Here is an 18,721-nt window from a genome sequence, read left to right as displayed (position 1 = left end):
GTGTCGGCGTTATTGTCAGGGAGGAGGTTCTGTATCGTTTATGATAGTCAGTCACTTATATTTGATACAGTCTGTTTCTGGCGAAAATGTAACTAATTCGGCGGAAGTAACATTAGCGTTTTCTCACCGTCAGTTGATGCTTCATATCCATAAGAGTCAACCCGCCGGGGTCATGTGTTTATTTTTGGAACACAGTTCTTATTTGACGCGATATTCAATACGTCTATGGGATTCAGAACGGGGGTGGAAAACTGCAAACCAGGTAGACAAACAAAGGATGTGTAAATGACGTCAGACTTCGGCGGTCTATAGTCAGGGGATATTAGCAGAAAGATTTCCAATCTTGGAATAAATTCCTTACCAAAAAAAATCTTCACCAATGTGTTTGTAAAGGTGTCTAGTAACACATCTCACAAAGACTGAAATTCAGTTTCCCTAGGAGAATTTTTGACAGCTGCTGAAAGTTGGGGTACCCACCATTTCCCTGCTTTTCCATGCAGGGCAAAACAAAATCAAATTTTAATTCTGTTTTAAGTAGCATGTGAGGGGTCAAACTATGGTGTTTTTATGATTCTGAATCCATTGCAAGCATTTGTTTTGCACCAAAACCACTCCTTGGGCTAAAAACAGCCCAATCTCAATGGGCTTTTTACACAAAAAGTATACCTGGACAAGGATGGCTATGGCCGTTTTTAGCCCAAGGAGTGGTTTTGGTGCAAAACAAATGCTTGCAATGGATTCAGAATCATAAAAACACCCTAGTTTGACCCCTCACATGCTACTTAAAACAGAATTAAAATTAGATTTTAAAAAAATCGGAAAAGCAGGGAAATGGTGGGTACCCCAACTTTCAGCAGCTGTCAAAAATTCTCCTAGGGAAACTGCATTTCAGTCTTTGTGAGATGTGTTACTAGACACCTTTACAAACACATTGGTGAAGATTTTTTTTGGTAAGGAATTTATTCCAAGATTGGAAATCTTTCTGCTAATATCCCCTGACTACAATGTTGGCACTTGGCCTAAGGTTGCCTAAAGTAAGATGCTTTTGTGTGACTGTAGTATGACCAAGTAGGGCATTAATTCACGAAAACACCAGTGGTGGAAAAAGTACTAAAATGTTTTACTTAAGTAAAAGTATCAATACTGCAATGTTACAAGTAAAAGTCCAGAATTCAAAATTTACTTGAGTAAAAGTACAAAAGTATTGGTATCAAAATGTACTTAAAGTACCAAAAGTAAAAGTAAAAATGTTTGAAAATAGCAGATCTACAAGCTCACAACGCGTCGCGATGGGACGCGTTGTGAGCTTGTAGATCGGCTATTTTCAAATAGCCTAGGTATGAAATAGAGCTAAAGTGTTTAAAGTATGTTTTATAATGTAATAATGTATATCTGCAAAGTAACTAGTAACGAAGGTTTTCAAATAATTGGAGTAAAAGTACAATATTTGCCTCTGAGATGTAGTGGAGTAGAAGTTAAAGTATTGAACATTGGAAATACTCCAGTAATGTAAAAGTGTATATATATATATATATATATATATATATATATATATATATATATATATACGCACGCACACACATATATACACTGCTCAAAATAAAGTAATACAGCTCCATGAATTCAAGGCTTCATGGGGTTAGTACTTGATAGAAAACAAAAGTCATCGTATGCGGTGAACTACCCCTTTAAGGACAACTCCTAAGGCTATGGACCAGGGCCAGAATATGTCCCATTGTGGAACAGCTATTATGCTGTCACTTTTGTCACTATTCATCATCATTGTACTTCATGTGCCAAGATTCTTCCACTCACTGGCATCTTGAGAATTTTCAAACATGTCACACAAACTCACAGCCACCTCACCAGGACGGATTTTAGTTAATACATTTTTATCGTTCCTAGACCAACAATCAATGTTGTGGATAAGCTGTCAAAACAATTAACCTGTCAAAAGAAGCACGCATTGTCTCTCTCACACACGCACACACACACACACACACACACACACACACACACACACACACACACACACACACACACACACACACACACACACACACACAGACACAGACACAGACACAGACACACACACACACGACAAAAGTGATACCAACCTCTAGGTTGCCACTGTTTAATATGACTCTACACATTTTATATGAGTGCATAACGACTCATTATTTAATAAAGAACAATGAACGATTAGAATAACCTATATTAAAATTGCCTAGTGGGCGGGCGGACGGACGGCGCACCGTTGCTCCGATCCGCACCAAGCCAAAAAAAAAGGCCCAACCCAAAAGAAATTGCAATAGTAATGTGATATAGTTTTTATTGGTCCTAATACCCTCCTACATCATATATTAAAAGTTCTCCTTCGTGGATTTAGTGGAACATACTTTTTTCGAGGTTCAAAGGCGAAGTTTTGAGGTTTTAAAGCGGTGTGGTCTTGGTCATATTGTGTTAAATATTGGAGGGTTTATGTAGAGTTATCCAACATATTTGGTGTCTTTTCTTGAGTAATGGGGGTCAATCTTTCCAATAAAACACTTTATGAGAGGATATGTTAATGTCTGATGCCTGTATTTGGGATAACGGAAGCCTACTCCCAACACCCATTTGTTTGCCGCATTTGGCACTTACAGTTTGTTTCACGTTGCTCATATGGGAGTAAAATGATCTAAACCTGGTATAAATTGTTCCTTATAGACATGGTTAAAATATATAAGAAGTAAAATGTATAAAAGGCAGGGGTCTTCAACGTTTTCAGGCCCAGGACCCCCTAGCTGAGAGAGAGATGAAGCAGGGACCCCCTCTATATTGTATAAAAATTGTGTTTCAGATAAACTTTTGCTGCTCTTTTTTCCCTCTACAACACCTATAACTCTTTGCCAAAAATAGCCGATCTACAAGCTCACAACGCCTCGCAGCGCGAGGCGTTGTGAGCTTGTAGATCTGCTATTTTTGTCTAAAGTTCTCCTCAGAAAAGGGATGCTAGGGTTCAAGCGGTTAATGTAAAAACAAATATTCATATCACACAAAGATTTGGCGGACCCCCTGTAGTAACTCTGAGGACCCCCTAGGGGTCCCGGACCCCCTGTTGAAGACCCCTGCCCTAGGGGAACCCATGACAGCTGTTATTATATTGACAACTGACAGCTCAGTTATTAGATGGTTGACTGTCTATCTTTACTACAAAACAGGTTTGTCTTACCTTCCTAGATTAAAAGGGATAGTTTAGTATTATTATTTTGATTTGTATATAATATTACCAGGGAGTGTAAATGTGATTCATAATGTATTTTCCAAGGTATATTTAGCGCAGTGGCATTCACATGTTTGCTAACTGCCCGATTGCTTTTGTTTCCACTGTTGAACTGACTTCATTAATGTATTTTAATTTCTCAAATACTATGAGATGCTGCTCCACATTGTTAATTGCTTCAGGAGTCAATGTCACCTTGAGGGCCTGGTACCTCCGTATGGTCCCCGGGGGGAGTGGGAGAGTGTAGCAGTGCTAGGGTCTACCTCAGGTGGGGAGAGGGGTGCATGTTGGTGTTGGCAAAAAGTCTGCTTTTGTAAAAAGGAGACCCTGTCCTTTGGTTTTATGGGGGCCAATAGCTGAATGGGTATATAGCCCCTGTTATGTGTTGAGGTGTCCATGAGAATGCTGAAAACTGAATTTCCCCCACAGAATTAGCCCTTTCTCTCTGTGCCAATGCATTCCCTTTTACTTTTACTTTACTGGAGTATTTCCAGTTTTCAGTACTTTTACATCTACTCCACTACATCTCAGAGGCAAATATTATACTTTTACTCTACTACAATTATTTGAAAACTAGTTACTTTGTAGATTTTGATTATTATTACAAAACATACATTAATCACAAATTAATCTTATACATTTCGGCCATTTGAAAATAGCTGATCTACAAGCTCACAATGTGTCGCAAAATAAGACGCATTGTGAGCTTGTAGATCGGCTATTTTCAAAAGATTTTTATACATTTGAAAACTTGTGAAACAGAACATTCTGCATAACAAGTACTTTCTACTTTTGGTACTTTAAGTACATTTCGATGCCAATACTTTTGTACTTTTACTCAAGTCAATTTTGCATTCCGGACTTTTACTTGTAACGGAGTACTTCTACATTGCAGTATTGATACTTTTACTTAAGTAAAAGAATGTGAGTACTTTTTCCACCACTGCCGTTATCATTAAAAGCTCTGTTTTAAGTAGGGAGTCTAGAGCTTTAAACCAGTCTTTTAGTTGGGATAGAGTTGAGGATAACTGATACTGTTTTCTAATATTTAAATGTCATCTTCTAATACATGCTGCTCTCTCATGTAGTTTAGTTTTTGCTGCTGATGTATAATCAATAATATGTCCTCTCAGCACAGCCTACCAGGTGTTCTATTAAACTATAAGTACTGTTCAACTTCTGTTTGGATAAACCTTCTAAACTCTGTTTCATCTAGTAGTGACCAGTGGTGGAAAAGGTACACAAATATTGTACTTAAGTAAAAGTATCAATACTGCAATGTAGAAGTACTCTGTTACAAGTAAAAGTCTGGAATTCTACATTTACTTGAGTAAAAGTACAACAATATTGGTATAAAAATGTGCTTATGTACTACGTTTGAAAATAGCAGATCTACAAGCTCAAGCTTACACAAGCTTGTAGATCTACTATTTACAAATAGCCTATGTATAAAATAGGGCTAAAGTGGTTAATGTATGTTTCTGTTCACAATATCATAATTTATATCGGAAAAGTAACTAGTAACTAAAGTTTTTAAATAATTGTAGTGGAGTAAAAGTACAATATTAGCATCTGAGATGTAGTGGAGTAGAAGTAAAAGTATTGGAAATTGGAAACACTCAAGTAAAGTACAAATACCTCAAAACTGTACTTAAGTACAGTACTTAAGTAAATGTACTTGAAAACTACAACATGATAATAACAACAACGTGATAAACGACTCACCGCTCACCTCAACACATCTCACTGTTTTTACTAACAGAAATCACTGGACTATGAGCGCCTAGTATCCAAACCACCGTTTCGTTGGTCACAAACGGTGATACGGTGACCAGCTCATTTGGTCGCATGCAGGGGCCTTAAGAGTACTTAGATATTATCTTTTTAACAGAAACTTGGCTTGGATCTGATGGAGCGGTGCCCCTAGCTGCAGCATGCCCACCAAAGTACAGTTTCATTCACTCAGGACGTGAGGGAAAAAGAGGAGGTGGTCTGGCGAATATCTTTTCTGACACTTTAAAATTCAAACCTCTGCCAAACCTCGGCAGTTTTAAATCATTTGAATACCAGGCCACCATATTGGAGAGTCAATCCTCTGTGCTTATGATTAGTATGTATCGACCTCCAAAGTGCAGCAAAGCCTTATTTCTAACAGAAATATCAGAACTTTTATCTATCTGTTCCACTAATTATGACAGAACTCTGATTACTGGAGATGCTAATCTACATGTTGACATTGTTTCGGATGTTGTGGCTATGGGTTTCCTACAGTTACTGCACAACTTTGACTTTATTCAACATGTTGTTGGGCCAACACATAAACATGGCCATACCCTGGACTTGGTGATCACTAAAGGTTTGAATATCACTGTTGACAGTATTATTGATAAGCCCGAACTAACAGACCACTATTTATTGTGTTTTAATATGACTGTCTCTGATCTAGGGAAAAACAATACAGAATATACTATAAAAAAACGTTTTTTTAGCTCATCTGCAGCAAACGAGTTTCCTCGTCATCTGGCGTGTGTGCAGGTGCCCCCCCTACTTGATGCTCCCTCAGTGAATGATATGGTTCAACATTTTAATCTCAAATTAGAGTCAGCTCTCGACATAGTGGCTCCTATGAAAACTAAAAAGAAACTTAACTCTAGAGTAACACCCTGGATCGACGCGCACATGCGCTCACTCAAGAAAGAATGTCGTAAAGCTGAGCGAATTTGGAGAAAAAACAAACTCACTGTCCACCTAGAGATCTTTAAGAAGTCAACAGTGGCCTATAACAAAGCACTGCGCTTGGCAAGGCAGGCATATTTTTCACGCATTATCAATGACAACAAGCAAAATGCCAGAGTCTTATTCTCTACCATTGAACATCTCTTAAACCCCCCCCAGGCTTACAAGGAGTCGCTCCCTGCTTCTAAAGCTAAGTGTGATGAGTTCGCATCCTTTTTTGAAAACAAAATTTTTAGCATTCGAGCTGGTATTATGAATGCTGCTGCTAGCACTGCAAATGCGGCAAATGGTGCATGGTGCAAAAATGTAGATCCCTCCAGAGGAAGCCTAATATCATTCTGCGCAATTAATGAAGAGGAACTCCGTAAAACTATATCACAGATGACATCATCATCTTGCTCACTGGATGTAGTACCCACCCCGTTTCTCAAAGAGGTTTTAGACAGTGTTATTGGAGATATCCTAAGAATTGTAAACAGCTCTCTACTTTCAGGCGTCTTTCCAGACTCACTGAAAACGGCTGTAGTCAGGCCGCTACTCAAGAAACACAACCTTGATCCATTGGTGCTGGGTAATTATAGACCAATCTCAAATCTGCCATTTTTGGGCAAGGTCTTAGAAAAAACTATCTTTCATCAACTGGATGTGTTCCTACAGAACAATAAGGTTCATAACAAATTCCAATCTGGCTTCAGGAAAGGTCATAGTACAGAAACAGCACTTGTAAAAGTAATTAATGATCTAAGGGTGTCCGCTGACGACAAAAATGTATCTGTTCTCCTACTTCTTGACTTAACCGCTGCTTTTGATACGATTGATCACACAATTCTACTACAACGTTTGGAGTACTGGATTGGTTTGTCAGGCACAGCCTTGTCTTGGTTTCACTCTTACCTAACAGGCAGAAGCTATTTTGTCAGTCTAGCTAACTTTGACTCAGACAAACACAACATCTGTTCTGGTATTCCACAGGGCTCAATTCTGGGTCCCTTATTGTTCTCCCTGTATATACTACCGCTGGGAGAACTCATCGCCGATCACGGAGTGAACTTCCATTTCTATGCTGATGATACCCAGCTGTATCTTTCAGTAGCTCCAGACGACCCCTGCGCTCTAGACCCATTGTTGACCTGTCTGTCCAGTATAAAATGCTGGATGAGTGAGAACTTTCTTAAGCTAAATGAGGATAAAACAGAAGTTCTCATAATTGGCTCCAGTGAGCAGAGAGAATCAATAACAAGTAGACTTGGTAACCTGGCTGTAGAAAGTAACACCACAGTAAAGAACCTGGGGGTGATTATCGATTCTGAATTGAATTTCAATACACACATTAATCATGTCACCAAGATTGCTTTCTTTCATCTTAGAAATATTGCGCGAATTAGAGACTATCTGTCGTTAGACGATGCAAAGACGCTGATCCACGCTTTTGTTTTCTCTCGGCTTGATTACTGCAACGCACTCTACTCTGGCCTGCCAAAGAAAACAACTGACAGATTACAACTTGTTCAAAATGCGGCAGCCAGAATTTTAACTAAAACCAGGATGAGAGAACATATCACTCCAGTTCTTGCTTCACTACACTGGCTCCCGGTTGTTTTTAGGATTGATTTTAAAATTCTTTTAATAGTTTATAAAGCTCTAAATGGTCTGGCACCTACCTACCTCTCTGACTGCCTAGAGAGATATGTTCCAAACCGGGCCCTCAGGTCTTCAAGTGCTGACCTGCTCGAGGTGCCTACAATGACATATAAAAAATACGGTGAAGCAGCATTCTGCTTTTACGGACCGACAGTGTGGAATAAACTCCCATTACACCTAAGACAGGCAGCCTCTGTCGATAGCTTTAAAGCACAGCTCAAGACCTATTACTTCACTCTTGCTTTTAGCTGATTCTTTGGTTGATTTTTAATTCCTCACTGTATTCCCTATTTTAATGTTGTTTTATGCCTTTGCTTTTGCTTGCTTTTATTTTATTTTATCTTTGTTTGCTTTATTGTTAAATTGGTTCTAACTGTAATTGTATTCTTGCTCTGTAAAGCACTTTGAGCTGCATTTCATGTCATGAAAGGTGCTATACAAATAAAGTTTATTATTATTATTATTACTTCTATCATTTCCATAAGGTCTAGTAGTAAGGTCCATGATCAGAGAGTAATACTTAAAACATTACATCCTGTTGGACTTCTGTTTTCATAGTAAAAACTAAATTACATGAGAATAGCATTTATAATCTGCATCATATCTACCACTTATACTACTTTATGAACATTGTTATAAGCTGTCATGCATGATTAAAAACACATGTTATGAGTGCATTCTAATGTCATATTAATGTGTTTATAATGCACTATAGACATCATCATCATCCATTTTATTTGTATATCACATTCCATATAAAACATGCAGCTCTGTGTTTTACATTAAATAGATAAGAAACCAAAACAGATTAAAAGGAATCAAACAAGAAAAATAAAGATCTCCTCATAGTGAACATTCTGAAACACTTTCACACTGGGATCCCACTTCTCTTTCTTTTGATCAATGTTTTCTAAATCTTCATCCCCCCAAAACCTTTTTTTTTTACCCTAAATTAATATATACTTTTAATAGATATACAATGCATGAGTGAGCATTTAGATCTACTATTTTTTAATATCCTACAGTATTCATGAAAGTGGTTAATGAAAGAAAAAAAAAGGCTGAACATTTTTACATAGATGCATAATAACCAACACACGTCATTAATCTACATGAAACAATCAAATGGATCTGATGGTGGTTAGATAATATTAGGCTCCCCTTTAACTAAATAATTAAAATATGAATATAAATTGTAATGTAGTGTCTACAGTGCTATAGTGCAAAACCAAAGCAAACGCACAAACTACCACATGCAGACACAGCCATCATGTAGCCGTACCAACACACCAGATAACTGATACATTATGAACATGATGGTTTCAGCACACAACTCGTTCACAGATCCAGTATTTAGAATTAGCACAAGGTGCATCGTTCCATCCTCTGTTAGAAAAGGAAGAATGAGACCCATCATAGAACTCAACACAGTCTTCTCCTGCATTTGGGTAATAGTCGCTTTCAGGCTCACCGGGGTACCAGTATCTGTAGAATTGGGAAAGTACAATGTTTTTACAAGGATGGTGGTTCACTCTAAATAGCTATGACCTCATTTTATATTCAAATGTTTTCAAATGTTTTGTGTCCAAGGCACACCAGTATTCATAGTGATTTTAGTCGATATATATATCAATATTTGTTGTAAGCTTGTAGATTGGCTATTTTGCCACCTTTTGAAATGTGCGGGGAAAATATAAATACATAAATAAGCAAGCACTATGTGTTGTGAGCTTTAAGATTGGCTATTTGCCTCGACACTCTGTTTGGAAGCCGCTGTTCATATTAGATGAAGATTAACAAGATAGTTCAATAGACAACAGACATAATTAATGACAGCGTAGCAGGTTTGTATTCTATAATAACATGTAATACCATTTATTAGAATGAAGGTAAAGTGAAGATGATCAGTCTTACGTTGTTGTGTTCAGTGGTGTTCCATCCACCCACTGGAAGGATCCTTCGCTCTCGCTGTCACTCAAACCCAGCCACACTCTCTTGTTCACACGTTCAACAAAGTCCTGGACAGAAAAACTGTTGGTTACTGATATACAAACTGTACAATGTCTCAACATAGTGCACTATAATTAAATGTACACACATGCACACGCACACACACACCTGTTTTTCTCTGCTCTTTATGACAATCAGGTCTGATTGTCTGTCTCTACACCACTGTCTGCTCTCCTCCCAGGTTTTCCTCTCAGTAGAGACGTAATAACAACCTCTGTCGACTTTCTGCCATCCAGGTGATTCTAACGGTGAAACAATTAAGTTGGACACTGTTTTATTTTTTTCTCTTTCTCAAATGAATGACAAATGATGAACAACATGATTTAACAATGAATAAAACCAGTGATGTCTCACTCACCACAGAGCCTCATCTTCATGTCATCTCGCTCTTCAGTCAGGTTGTGATGGCTGGTCTGCAACTGGTCAAAACTAGTCTGCAACTGGTCTTTCTGGTTGCTCACGTTGTTATGGCTGGTCTGTAACTGGTCAAAACTGGTCTGCAACTGGTCTTTCTGGTTGCTCACGTTGTTATGGCTGGTCTGTAACTGGTCAAAACTGGTCTGCAACTGGTCTTTCTGGTTGCTCACGTTGTTATGGCTGGTCTGTAACTGGTCAAAACTAGTCTGCAACTGGTCTTTCTGGTTGCGCACGTTGTTATGGCTGGTCTGTAACTGGTCAAAACTAGTCTGCAACTGGTCTTTCTGGTTGTTCACGTTGTTATGGCTGGTCTGTAACTGGTCAAAACTAGTCTGCAACTGGTCTTTCTGGTTGCTCACGTTGTTATGGCTGGTCTGTAACTGGTCAAAACTAGTCTGCAACTGGTCTTTCTGGTTGCTCACGTTGTTATGGCTGGTCTGTAACTGGTCAAAACTAGTCTGCAACTGGTCTTTCTGGTTGCTCACGTTGTTATGGCTGGTCTGTAACTGGTCAAAACTAGTCTGCAACTGGTCTTTCTGGTTGTTCACGTTGTTATGGCTGGTCTGTAACTGGTCAAAACTAGTCTGCAACTGGTCTTTCTGGTTGCTCACGTTGTTATGGCTGGTCTGTAACTGGTCAAAACTGGTCTGCAACTGGTCTTTCTGGTTGATCACGTTGTCATGGCTGGTCTGTAACTGGTCAAAACTGGTCTGCAACTGGTCTTTCTGGTTTTTCACGTTGATATATCTGGACTGTAAGTCCTCACAATGTTCAGTCAGGTTGTTATAACTGGATGTTGAGTCATTATGATGTTCAACCAGATTGTTATATTGGTTCTGCAACTGGTCAAAACTGGTCTGCAACTGGTCTTTCTGGTTATTCAAGTCGTTATATCTTCCCTGCAACTGCTCTTTCTCGGTATTCAGGTTGTTATGACTGGTCTGCAACTGGTCTTTCTGGTTGCTCACGTTGTTATGGCTGGTCTGTAACTGGTCAAAACTAGTCTGCAACTGGTCTTTCTGGTTGCTCACGTTGTTATGGCTGGCCTGCAACTGGTCAAAACTAGTCTGTAACTGACCTTTCTGGTTGTTCAGGTTGTTATGGCTGGTCTGCAGCTGGTCAAAACTAGTCTGCAACTGGTCAAAACTAGTCTGCAACTGGTCTTTCTGGTTGCTCACGTTGTTATGGCTGGTCTGCAACTGGTCTGCAACTGGTCTGCAACTGGTCTTTCTGGTTGCTCACGTTGTTATGGCTGGTCTGTAACTGGTCAAAACTAGTCTGCAACTGATCTTTCTGGTTGCTCACATTGTTATGGCTGGTCTGTAACTGGTCAAAACTGGTCTGTAACTGACCTTTCTGGTTGTTCAGGTTGTTATATCTGGACTGTAAGTCCTCACAATGTTCAGTCAGGTTGTTATAACTGGATGTTGAGTCATTATTATGTTCAACCAGATTGTTATATTGGTTCTGCAACTGGTCTTTCTGGTTGCTCACGTTGTTATGGCTGGTCTGCAACTGGTCAAAACTGGTCTGCAACTGGTATTTCTGGTTGCTCACATTGTTATGGCTGGTCTTTAACTGGTCAAAACTAGTCTGCAACTGGTCAAAACTAGTCTGCAACTGGTCTTTCTGGTTGTTCAGGTTGTTATATCTGGACTGTAAGTCCTCACAATGTTCAGTCAGGTTGTTATAACTGGATGTTGAGTCATTATGATGTTCAACCAGATTGTTATATTGGTTCTGCAACTGGTCAAAACTAGTCTGCAACTGATCTTTCTGGTTGCTTACATTGTTATGGCTGGTCTGCAACTGGTCACAACTAGTCTGCAACTGGTCTTTCTGGTTGCTCACGTTGTTATGGCTGGTCTGCAACTGGTCAAAACTAGTCTGCAACTGGTCTTTCTGGTTGCTCACACTGTTATGGCTGGTCTGCAACTGGTCAAAACTAGTCTGCAACTGGTCTTTCTGGTTGCTCACGTTGTTATTGCTGGTGTGCAAATGGTCAAAACTAGTCTGCAACTGGTCTTTCTGGTTGCTCACGTTGTTATGGCTGGTCTGCAACTGGTCAAAACTAGTCTGCAACTGGTCTTTCTGGTTTCTCACGTTGTTATGGCTGGTCTGCAACTGGTCAAAAGTAGTCTGCAACTGGTCAAAACTTGTCTGCAACTGGTCTTTCTGGTTGCTCACGTTGTTATGGCTGGTCTGCAACTGGTCAAAAGTAGTCTGCAACTGGTCAAAACTAGTCTGCAACTGGTCTTTTTGGTTGCTCACGTTGTTATGGCTGGTCTGCAAGTCCTCACAATGTTCAGTCAGGTTGTTATAACTGGATGTTGAGTCATTATTATGTTCAACTAGATTGTTATATTGGTTCTGCAACTGGTTAAAACTGGTCTGTAAATGATCTTTCTGGTTATTCACGTTGTTATGGCTGGTCTGCAACTGGTCAAAACTAGTCTGCAACTGGTCTTTCTGGTTGCTCACGTTGTTATGGCTGGTCTGCAACTGGTCAAAACTAGTCTGCAACTGGTCTTTCTGGTTGCTCACATTGTTATGGCTGGTCTGCAACTGGTCAAAAGTAGTCTGCAACTGGTCAAAACTAGTCTGCAACTGGTCTTTCTGGTTGCTCACGTTGTGATGGCTGGTCTGCAACTGGTCAAAACTAGTCTGCAACTGGTCTTTTTGGTTGCTCACGTTGTTATGGCTGGTCTGCAACTGGTCAAAACTAGTCTGTAACTGGTCTTTCTGGTTCTTCACGTTGTTATATTTGCTCTGCAACCGGTCAAAACTGCTCTGCAACTGGTCTTTCTGGCTGTTCAGGTTGTTATGGCTGGTCTGTAACTGGTCAAAACTGCTCTGCAACTGGTCTTTCTGGCTGTTCACGTTGTTATAACTGGACTGTAGCTGGTCTAGGTCTTTGACCAGGTTGTTTTTCTCTTTCTTCAATTTAGAATCTGTAAGAAGGAGAATCAATCATAAAACACCCATCCATATTCTAGGGTCAAATCACATTATTGACACTATAACTCACTATGCCTGCATATAACATCCAGCTATATACTGGGGGTTTGACCCAGTCAATTCATACTATAGACACTATGGGCCCTATTTTGCGTGCGATAATTAGAGGCCTATTTAAGTAATAGCGCGAGTGTGCAACGCACAAACACTATTTTGCAATCTGCGCTGAATGCAAACACTTAAGACTAATGAGCATATTTAGCGCCTGGAGGAGTGAGTGGTTCATACGTTAATCACTGGTGCTATGCAGTATCTGCTATTTTTCCCATAGACCCACTGAGACTTAAACAGCATCACGTCTTAAGTGCAAACAGAATGCAGAGTTTAAGCCATCTAGCTCGGCCAATTCTCAATCGATTGTTATAATTCAAAGTTCTCTATAATCTATGAAGTGTCTATGTTGATTCGGTGTATCAATTATTATTTGATTATCCTTCTATCAAGTGCTATCGGTTGAAATTGAAGTATCAGGTGGCAGGCGCACAGTACACATGCATGCATGATGGCCAGTCCTACTCGCCCTGTATCAATCCATCCAATCTGAAAGACTCACTTACAATTTAGGTGGCATTTCAAAGACTTATTCCTTAATCAATCCTATGAAATAAAATAAAAATACTGCTGTCTTGCCTGTAGAAGTGTCATGAAACAAAGTGGGTTTTTCTCTCTCCAAACGGGCATGCACTTTCACTTTCGCTGGCCCCCTTGCTTATGCTGCCAAACATATCTGATCTAAAAGCTCACAACACATCGCAGCACATTTTACCGCCCTCAAAATAGCGAAACAGCGTTGACCACGCCTCCCGGTGTCAAGTTAATACCTAAGACCGCGCAAAATAGGGCCCTGTAACTCACTACCAATACCTGCATATCGTCTCTGTCGGGTGCAAACCTCATATGTCCGAGCATCCAAATCTGCTATTTTTGAGTGACGCTGTAGTATGATCAAGTAGGATTTATTTAATAAAAACAAAACAAAAGTAGAATATGGAGATAAGACGTTTCTGCCCGACAGCAACAATATAACATTCAGTCATATACTGAGGTTTGACCCAGTCTCCCTCTTACCTGAACATCCTCCACTTCCTTCCAGCTCCGTCTTACTTGCATTCAATGTGGTGTCCTTTTCTGAAAGATACATGTTCATGTTAAATATGACAGACTAGGTAACATCGGGTCTATACTACACTGTCTCAGAGGAGGGACTGTGGACATTTCAGAAATTAAATGTGATTCCTGCAGCAATAGCAATTATGGCCTATATACTATTATTACTAGTTCACCATTCTTTTTATTTGACCTATTTTTCAGATATAAGAACTATGCATAATAACAGGATAAGATGTTCAAAAATCTGCATGCTTAATTTACACAGAAGTATAACTTAAAATAGCTAAAGGGAAATATTATTGCTGCTAGTAATCATTATTCATTATTGTTCTTGAATATATCACATTTAATCAATATTTGTGGGCTGTAGTGATACGTCATTCAGAGTAACAAAATGTCCGTGTAACACCAGTAAAATAACAGTATTTTACGTATATTAAAATGAAATAACTTGATGAAATTAAAGATAGTTTCATAGATTTTTGATTTTTTTTGTCAGTGTATGGCATCTACATTATAAAGATCATGTGTCTTATAATAACTTAAAATGCCATAAATAGGTTAAGAATCATAATGTTACAGTTATCATAGTGTTCATACAACAATTACATATAATTGCTTGCGATACATTTTTACTTAAATGTTGTAAACTAGTTAAAACAAGGGATAACAAAGCTATTGTCATGAAATCTTTGTTGCACTGAATGACAAAAGCGTTTTGCTGAATGATGTGAAAATTTACATAAACATTTTTAACAGCATACTCTTTATAGCTAAAGCTAACCAATTTACATAGGTGGCCAATAAACTATTGGCCACCTATGTAAATTGGTTAGCTTTAGCTATAAAGAGTATCCTAACTTTTCATATGCATTTTATTTTGTAATTTAATAATAACAATAAAAGTATGTTTTCTGCGTTGCACTGAATGACATGTATTTACATGTTGCTGTAAACACTTATAAACGCCATATAAGTGTTCACTTATTTTCTAGGATGGATTTCAACATTTTAAAAATACTAAATAATTAAAATTGTTATTAATAGTTTAGCCTGGACAGTTATACTGAATGACATTTTGACACTTTAAAGCGGAATAACAAACATCAAATTATCAGTTTGCAGTACAAATATTTCTGGGTCAAAAGAAGGGTATGAGTTGAGTATCATATTTATACATATTTATATTTTTCATTTTTCTTTATGGCCTCCGGACAGCTTAATGCTCTTTGAGCATTAAGCATTATTTTATATACATATATATATACATATATATATATATATATATATATATATATATATATATATATATATATATACAATAAATAAATAAATAAAAAACTAAAGTAAACTAGCAAAACCCACTTGAAAAACTAATTAAAACTACACTGAACTTGAAAACAGGAAGTCGAAACAAAATACAAAATAAAAACAAAAATGTAAAACTATAATAATCTTACTTGTGAGCTTTTTGTTTCGTCTTGGTTGTGAACTATTGTAGATATTTGTTGTAAAAAAAGTATATTATATAGGGTGGTTAAGTGGTTAAATCACGTTTTGTACAAGTATCAGAATCTCTATCATTCTTACCTGTGTCATTGTCTGCTGTTCCGTGGTTCTCGTGATGGCCGACGGTCAGCTCCAACGCTGTTCCTTGGTTCTCGTGATGGCCGACGGTCAGCTCCAACGCCGTTCCTTGGTTCTCGTGATGGCTGACGGTCAGCTCCAATGACGTTCCTTGGTTCTCGTGGTGGTCGAAGCTCAGCTCCAATGCCGTTCCTTGGTTCTCATCGTGGTTGAGGCTCAGCTGGAACTGGACGTCAGCTGGCATGGCCTCAGCCTCACGCAGACAGAAGAGGAAAAGCAGCAAAGCTCTGTAAGCCTCCATCCTGGAACTCAGTGACTATTGACACAGGACAGCCGTCTTATATACTCACCGACCTCCAAAAGGAACCACCTCTTTACCATGTGCTGGAACCACCTCTTTACCATGTCCTGAAACCACCTCTTTACAATGTGCTGGAACCACCTCTTCACAATGTGCTGGCTCAGATCCAAATCGGTGGCTCAGAACCCAACCCTTAAAAAAAGAGAGAGAGAGGGTTAGAGAGAGAATGTCTTTTTCACATTTTGGAATATCGTAACATGAGACCATTTTTTTCTTTGTAGCTGTCGATCTTGATACAATCGTTAATAATCTTGATTATTTTATACAAAAATTGCCATCCTCACCACATTTCATCATGACAATGGCCACATCAGGGCCCCCAAGGGGCTCTTGCCCAAGGGGCCACAGCAGTGGTCAGTGCCACATAAAAACCTTTTTCCCATAGAGATTATTTTAAGCCTGGAACCAAGCCATCCAGGCTCCTGATGAATCCTGACCATAAAACAGTTGATTCACCGTCAAAAGATATGTGTCTACCACAGGGTTTCCGCTAGGCATTTTTTGGGCCGGCCACCATGGCCGGCAGGATTATATTTTACCGGCCAAAGAATAAATTTACCGGACATATATTATAATTAACGTCACATGCGCGTTTGCACTGCATACATGCACCCAACTGATCATTACACCTTGTTACTTTAGAGCTGCGCTTCTTTCCACTTTATCACAGATGCAATCTGTTCCTGTTTTTATAGATAACTAAATTATATGATCTACTATATCATGCAGAGATGTCGCTTGCCAAAAATGAAATGAATAAAGTGGGCATGAGTCAGTGAACTGCTGCGCAACTTTTCCTCCGAGGTAGAAAGACTGGTGACGCGAGGTTACTGCGCAACGAATACCGCCCGCTCGCCCCAAAACACAGTCGCCCCGGGGAAAATCCGGCTGTATTCGCCTGGTATTCCTAAACATATCAGTAAACTATGCCTAAACCTAACCTTATTCCTAATCTTAACCTCAGTAAAACTATACCTAATCCTAAACCTATATCTACCCTTATCCTCAGTAAAACAAATACAAGAATACAAGAACCGCTGGTCCGCCTGAAAAATGGGGGCGAGGGTGTTTTGGGGCGAGCTGCGGCAGAGCCTTTCCATGCGCGACACCGTCGCCCAACTTTCACCACTTTATCCATTGCAGACAGACAGTCACTGTGCCTGCATAATATCCACGACCCACACGTGTTCGGGTCCCTTTATCGACAATTGGGTCCGGTTTGGTTCAGATTCTATCACCTCGGAAAATCCTGGTTCTGTTTATCAACACACGCGAGCGAACCACGCTGGCTGATGAGGAGGAGACACAGCTGTGTGACGTCTATCAGCTGTTTTGTGGCGTATCAAAAATAGCAGACATACAAGCTCACAACAGCTCTGATATTTTCAATGCGCGACACCATCGTACAACGAATAGGCGAATCTACAACTGCAGCGCGCAGCAGCAATGAACATTTTGATCCAGACAGATCTGCCCGGCCTCGGCCATTGCTGTGCAGCAATTGATATTATTTTAATCACTGTACATCTGTGTAATTTACTGTTCTATAAGTGTTATAATTTTAGCTGTACATCTGTCATTTACAGTATGGTGAGTTGTGTTCTAATGTGACCCATTCCTCCCAGTTTACTTCTACACCACTGTTTCAACAAGAATGAATGCATTTGTTTAAATTAATTTTGGTTTGGTTTGTTACAAATATCAGTTGTTACATGATGTATGATATTCGGTCAAATTAAAAGTGTGGATTTTCATACATAGATAGTAACAGTAATGATTGTAAAACAGAAATAAATACTTAAACCTCAGGTACTTAAATACGACTCAGCACATTACTTGCAGTGGAGTGATGGCAAGCTGCCCCTCTTAAAGGAGTGGATCACCCAAGAAATAACTTCATTTGAATGGAATTAATCCGAGACCCAAATTAACAACAGCAAAACTATATCAAATAATAAATCCATCCATAATAAATCATTATGTGAGCGGTGTTTTGGACTTCATGGACGGATAGTTTTGCTGTTGTTAATTCGGGTCTCGGATTAATTCCATTCATCAATTTTTTTTTCTTGTTTTTGCATTCTGGATTCACCGTTACGGAATGTTTTACAAACTAAAACCCTCTGCGAGTCAAAGACACCACTGGGTAAGTCAACAATATAAATAAGTGCGTGTGTGACCAGTATCTGCCAGCTACCCCCGGTGAGCATACCTGGTGGTATAGGGGTGACCAAACAAAGAATGTCAGACAAAGATGTCAAACAAAGATGACAGACCGGTTGCACGCACAATTGGGGGAAATGTCATGCTTTTTGAAAGTCAGATAGACCCAATAACCTTTGTGTCCCATCTCAACAAAAACAACATACGTCTCGATATGTTTTTCGTCATGGTGATCATTGACGAAAGTAACACTGACAGTATTGTTTATGTTTTCTTACTCGTACCTTCACTATTCGCTCTGATCAAAGAACTGACTTAACCGTGACTTATTTATCGGTGCCAGTTTGCGTCTCGTTGCCACCAGTTAACGCCAATTATTGTCTCCGCCAGGCCGAAAGGCATGGCGAGAGAGT

The 18,721-nt window shown here is 39.2% G+C and overlaps 1 protein-coding gene across 1 annotated transcript; it reads right to left on the bottom strand.

Annotated features, from left to right (window-relative positions):
- Positions 1–8,699: 8,699 nt before the first annotated feature.
- On the bottom strand, positions 8,700–16,085 carry LOC308100034 (uncharacterized protein; the record flags this gene model as incomplete). The annotated part of the gene is made up of 8 exons (XM_080448935.1): positions 8,700–9,127; positions 9,557–9,660; positions 9,761–9,894; positions 10,011–10,443; positions 11,375–11,489; positions 12,678–13,020; positions 14,156–14,215; positions 15,788–16,085. The coding sequence occupies 8 exons, from the start codon at positions 16,083–16,085 to the stop codon at positions 8,965–8,967; spliced, it is 1,650 nt and encodes a 549-aa protein (XP_080305061.1). The 3' UTR covers positions 8,700–8,964.
- Between the last annotated feature and the right edge of the window lie 2,636 nt (positions 16,086–18,721).

The sequence above is a fragment of the Gymnoscopelus braueri genome (assembly GCF_963280865.1).
Source record: "Gymnoscopelus braueri genome assembly, chromosome: 14".
NCBI lineage: Eukaryota > Metazoa > Chordata > Actinopteri > Myctophiformes > Myctophidae > Gymnoscopelus > Gymnoscopelus braueri.
This window is presented reverse-complemented; position numbering and strand designations above follow the sequence as displayed.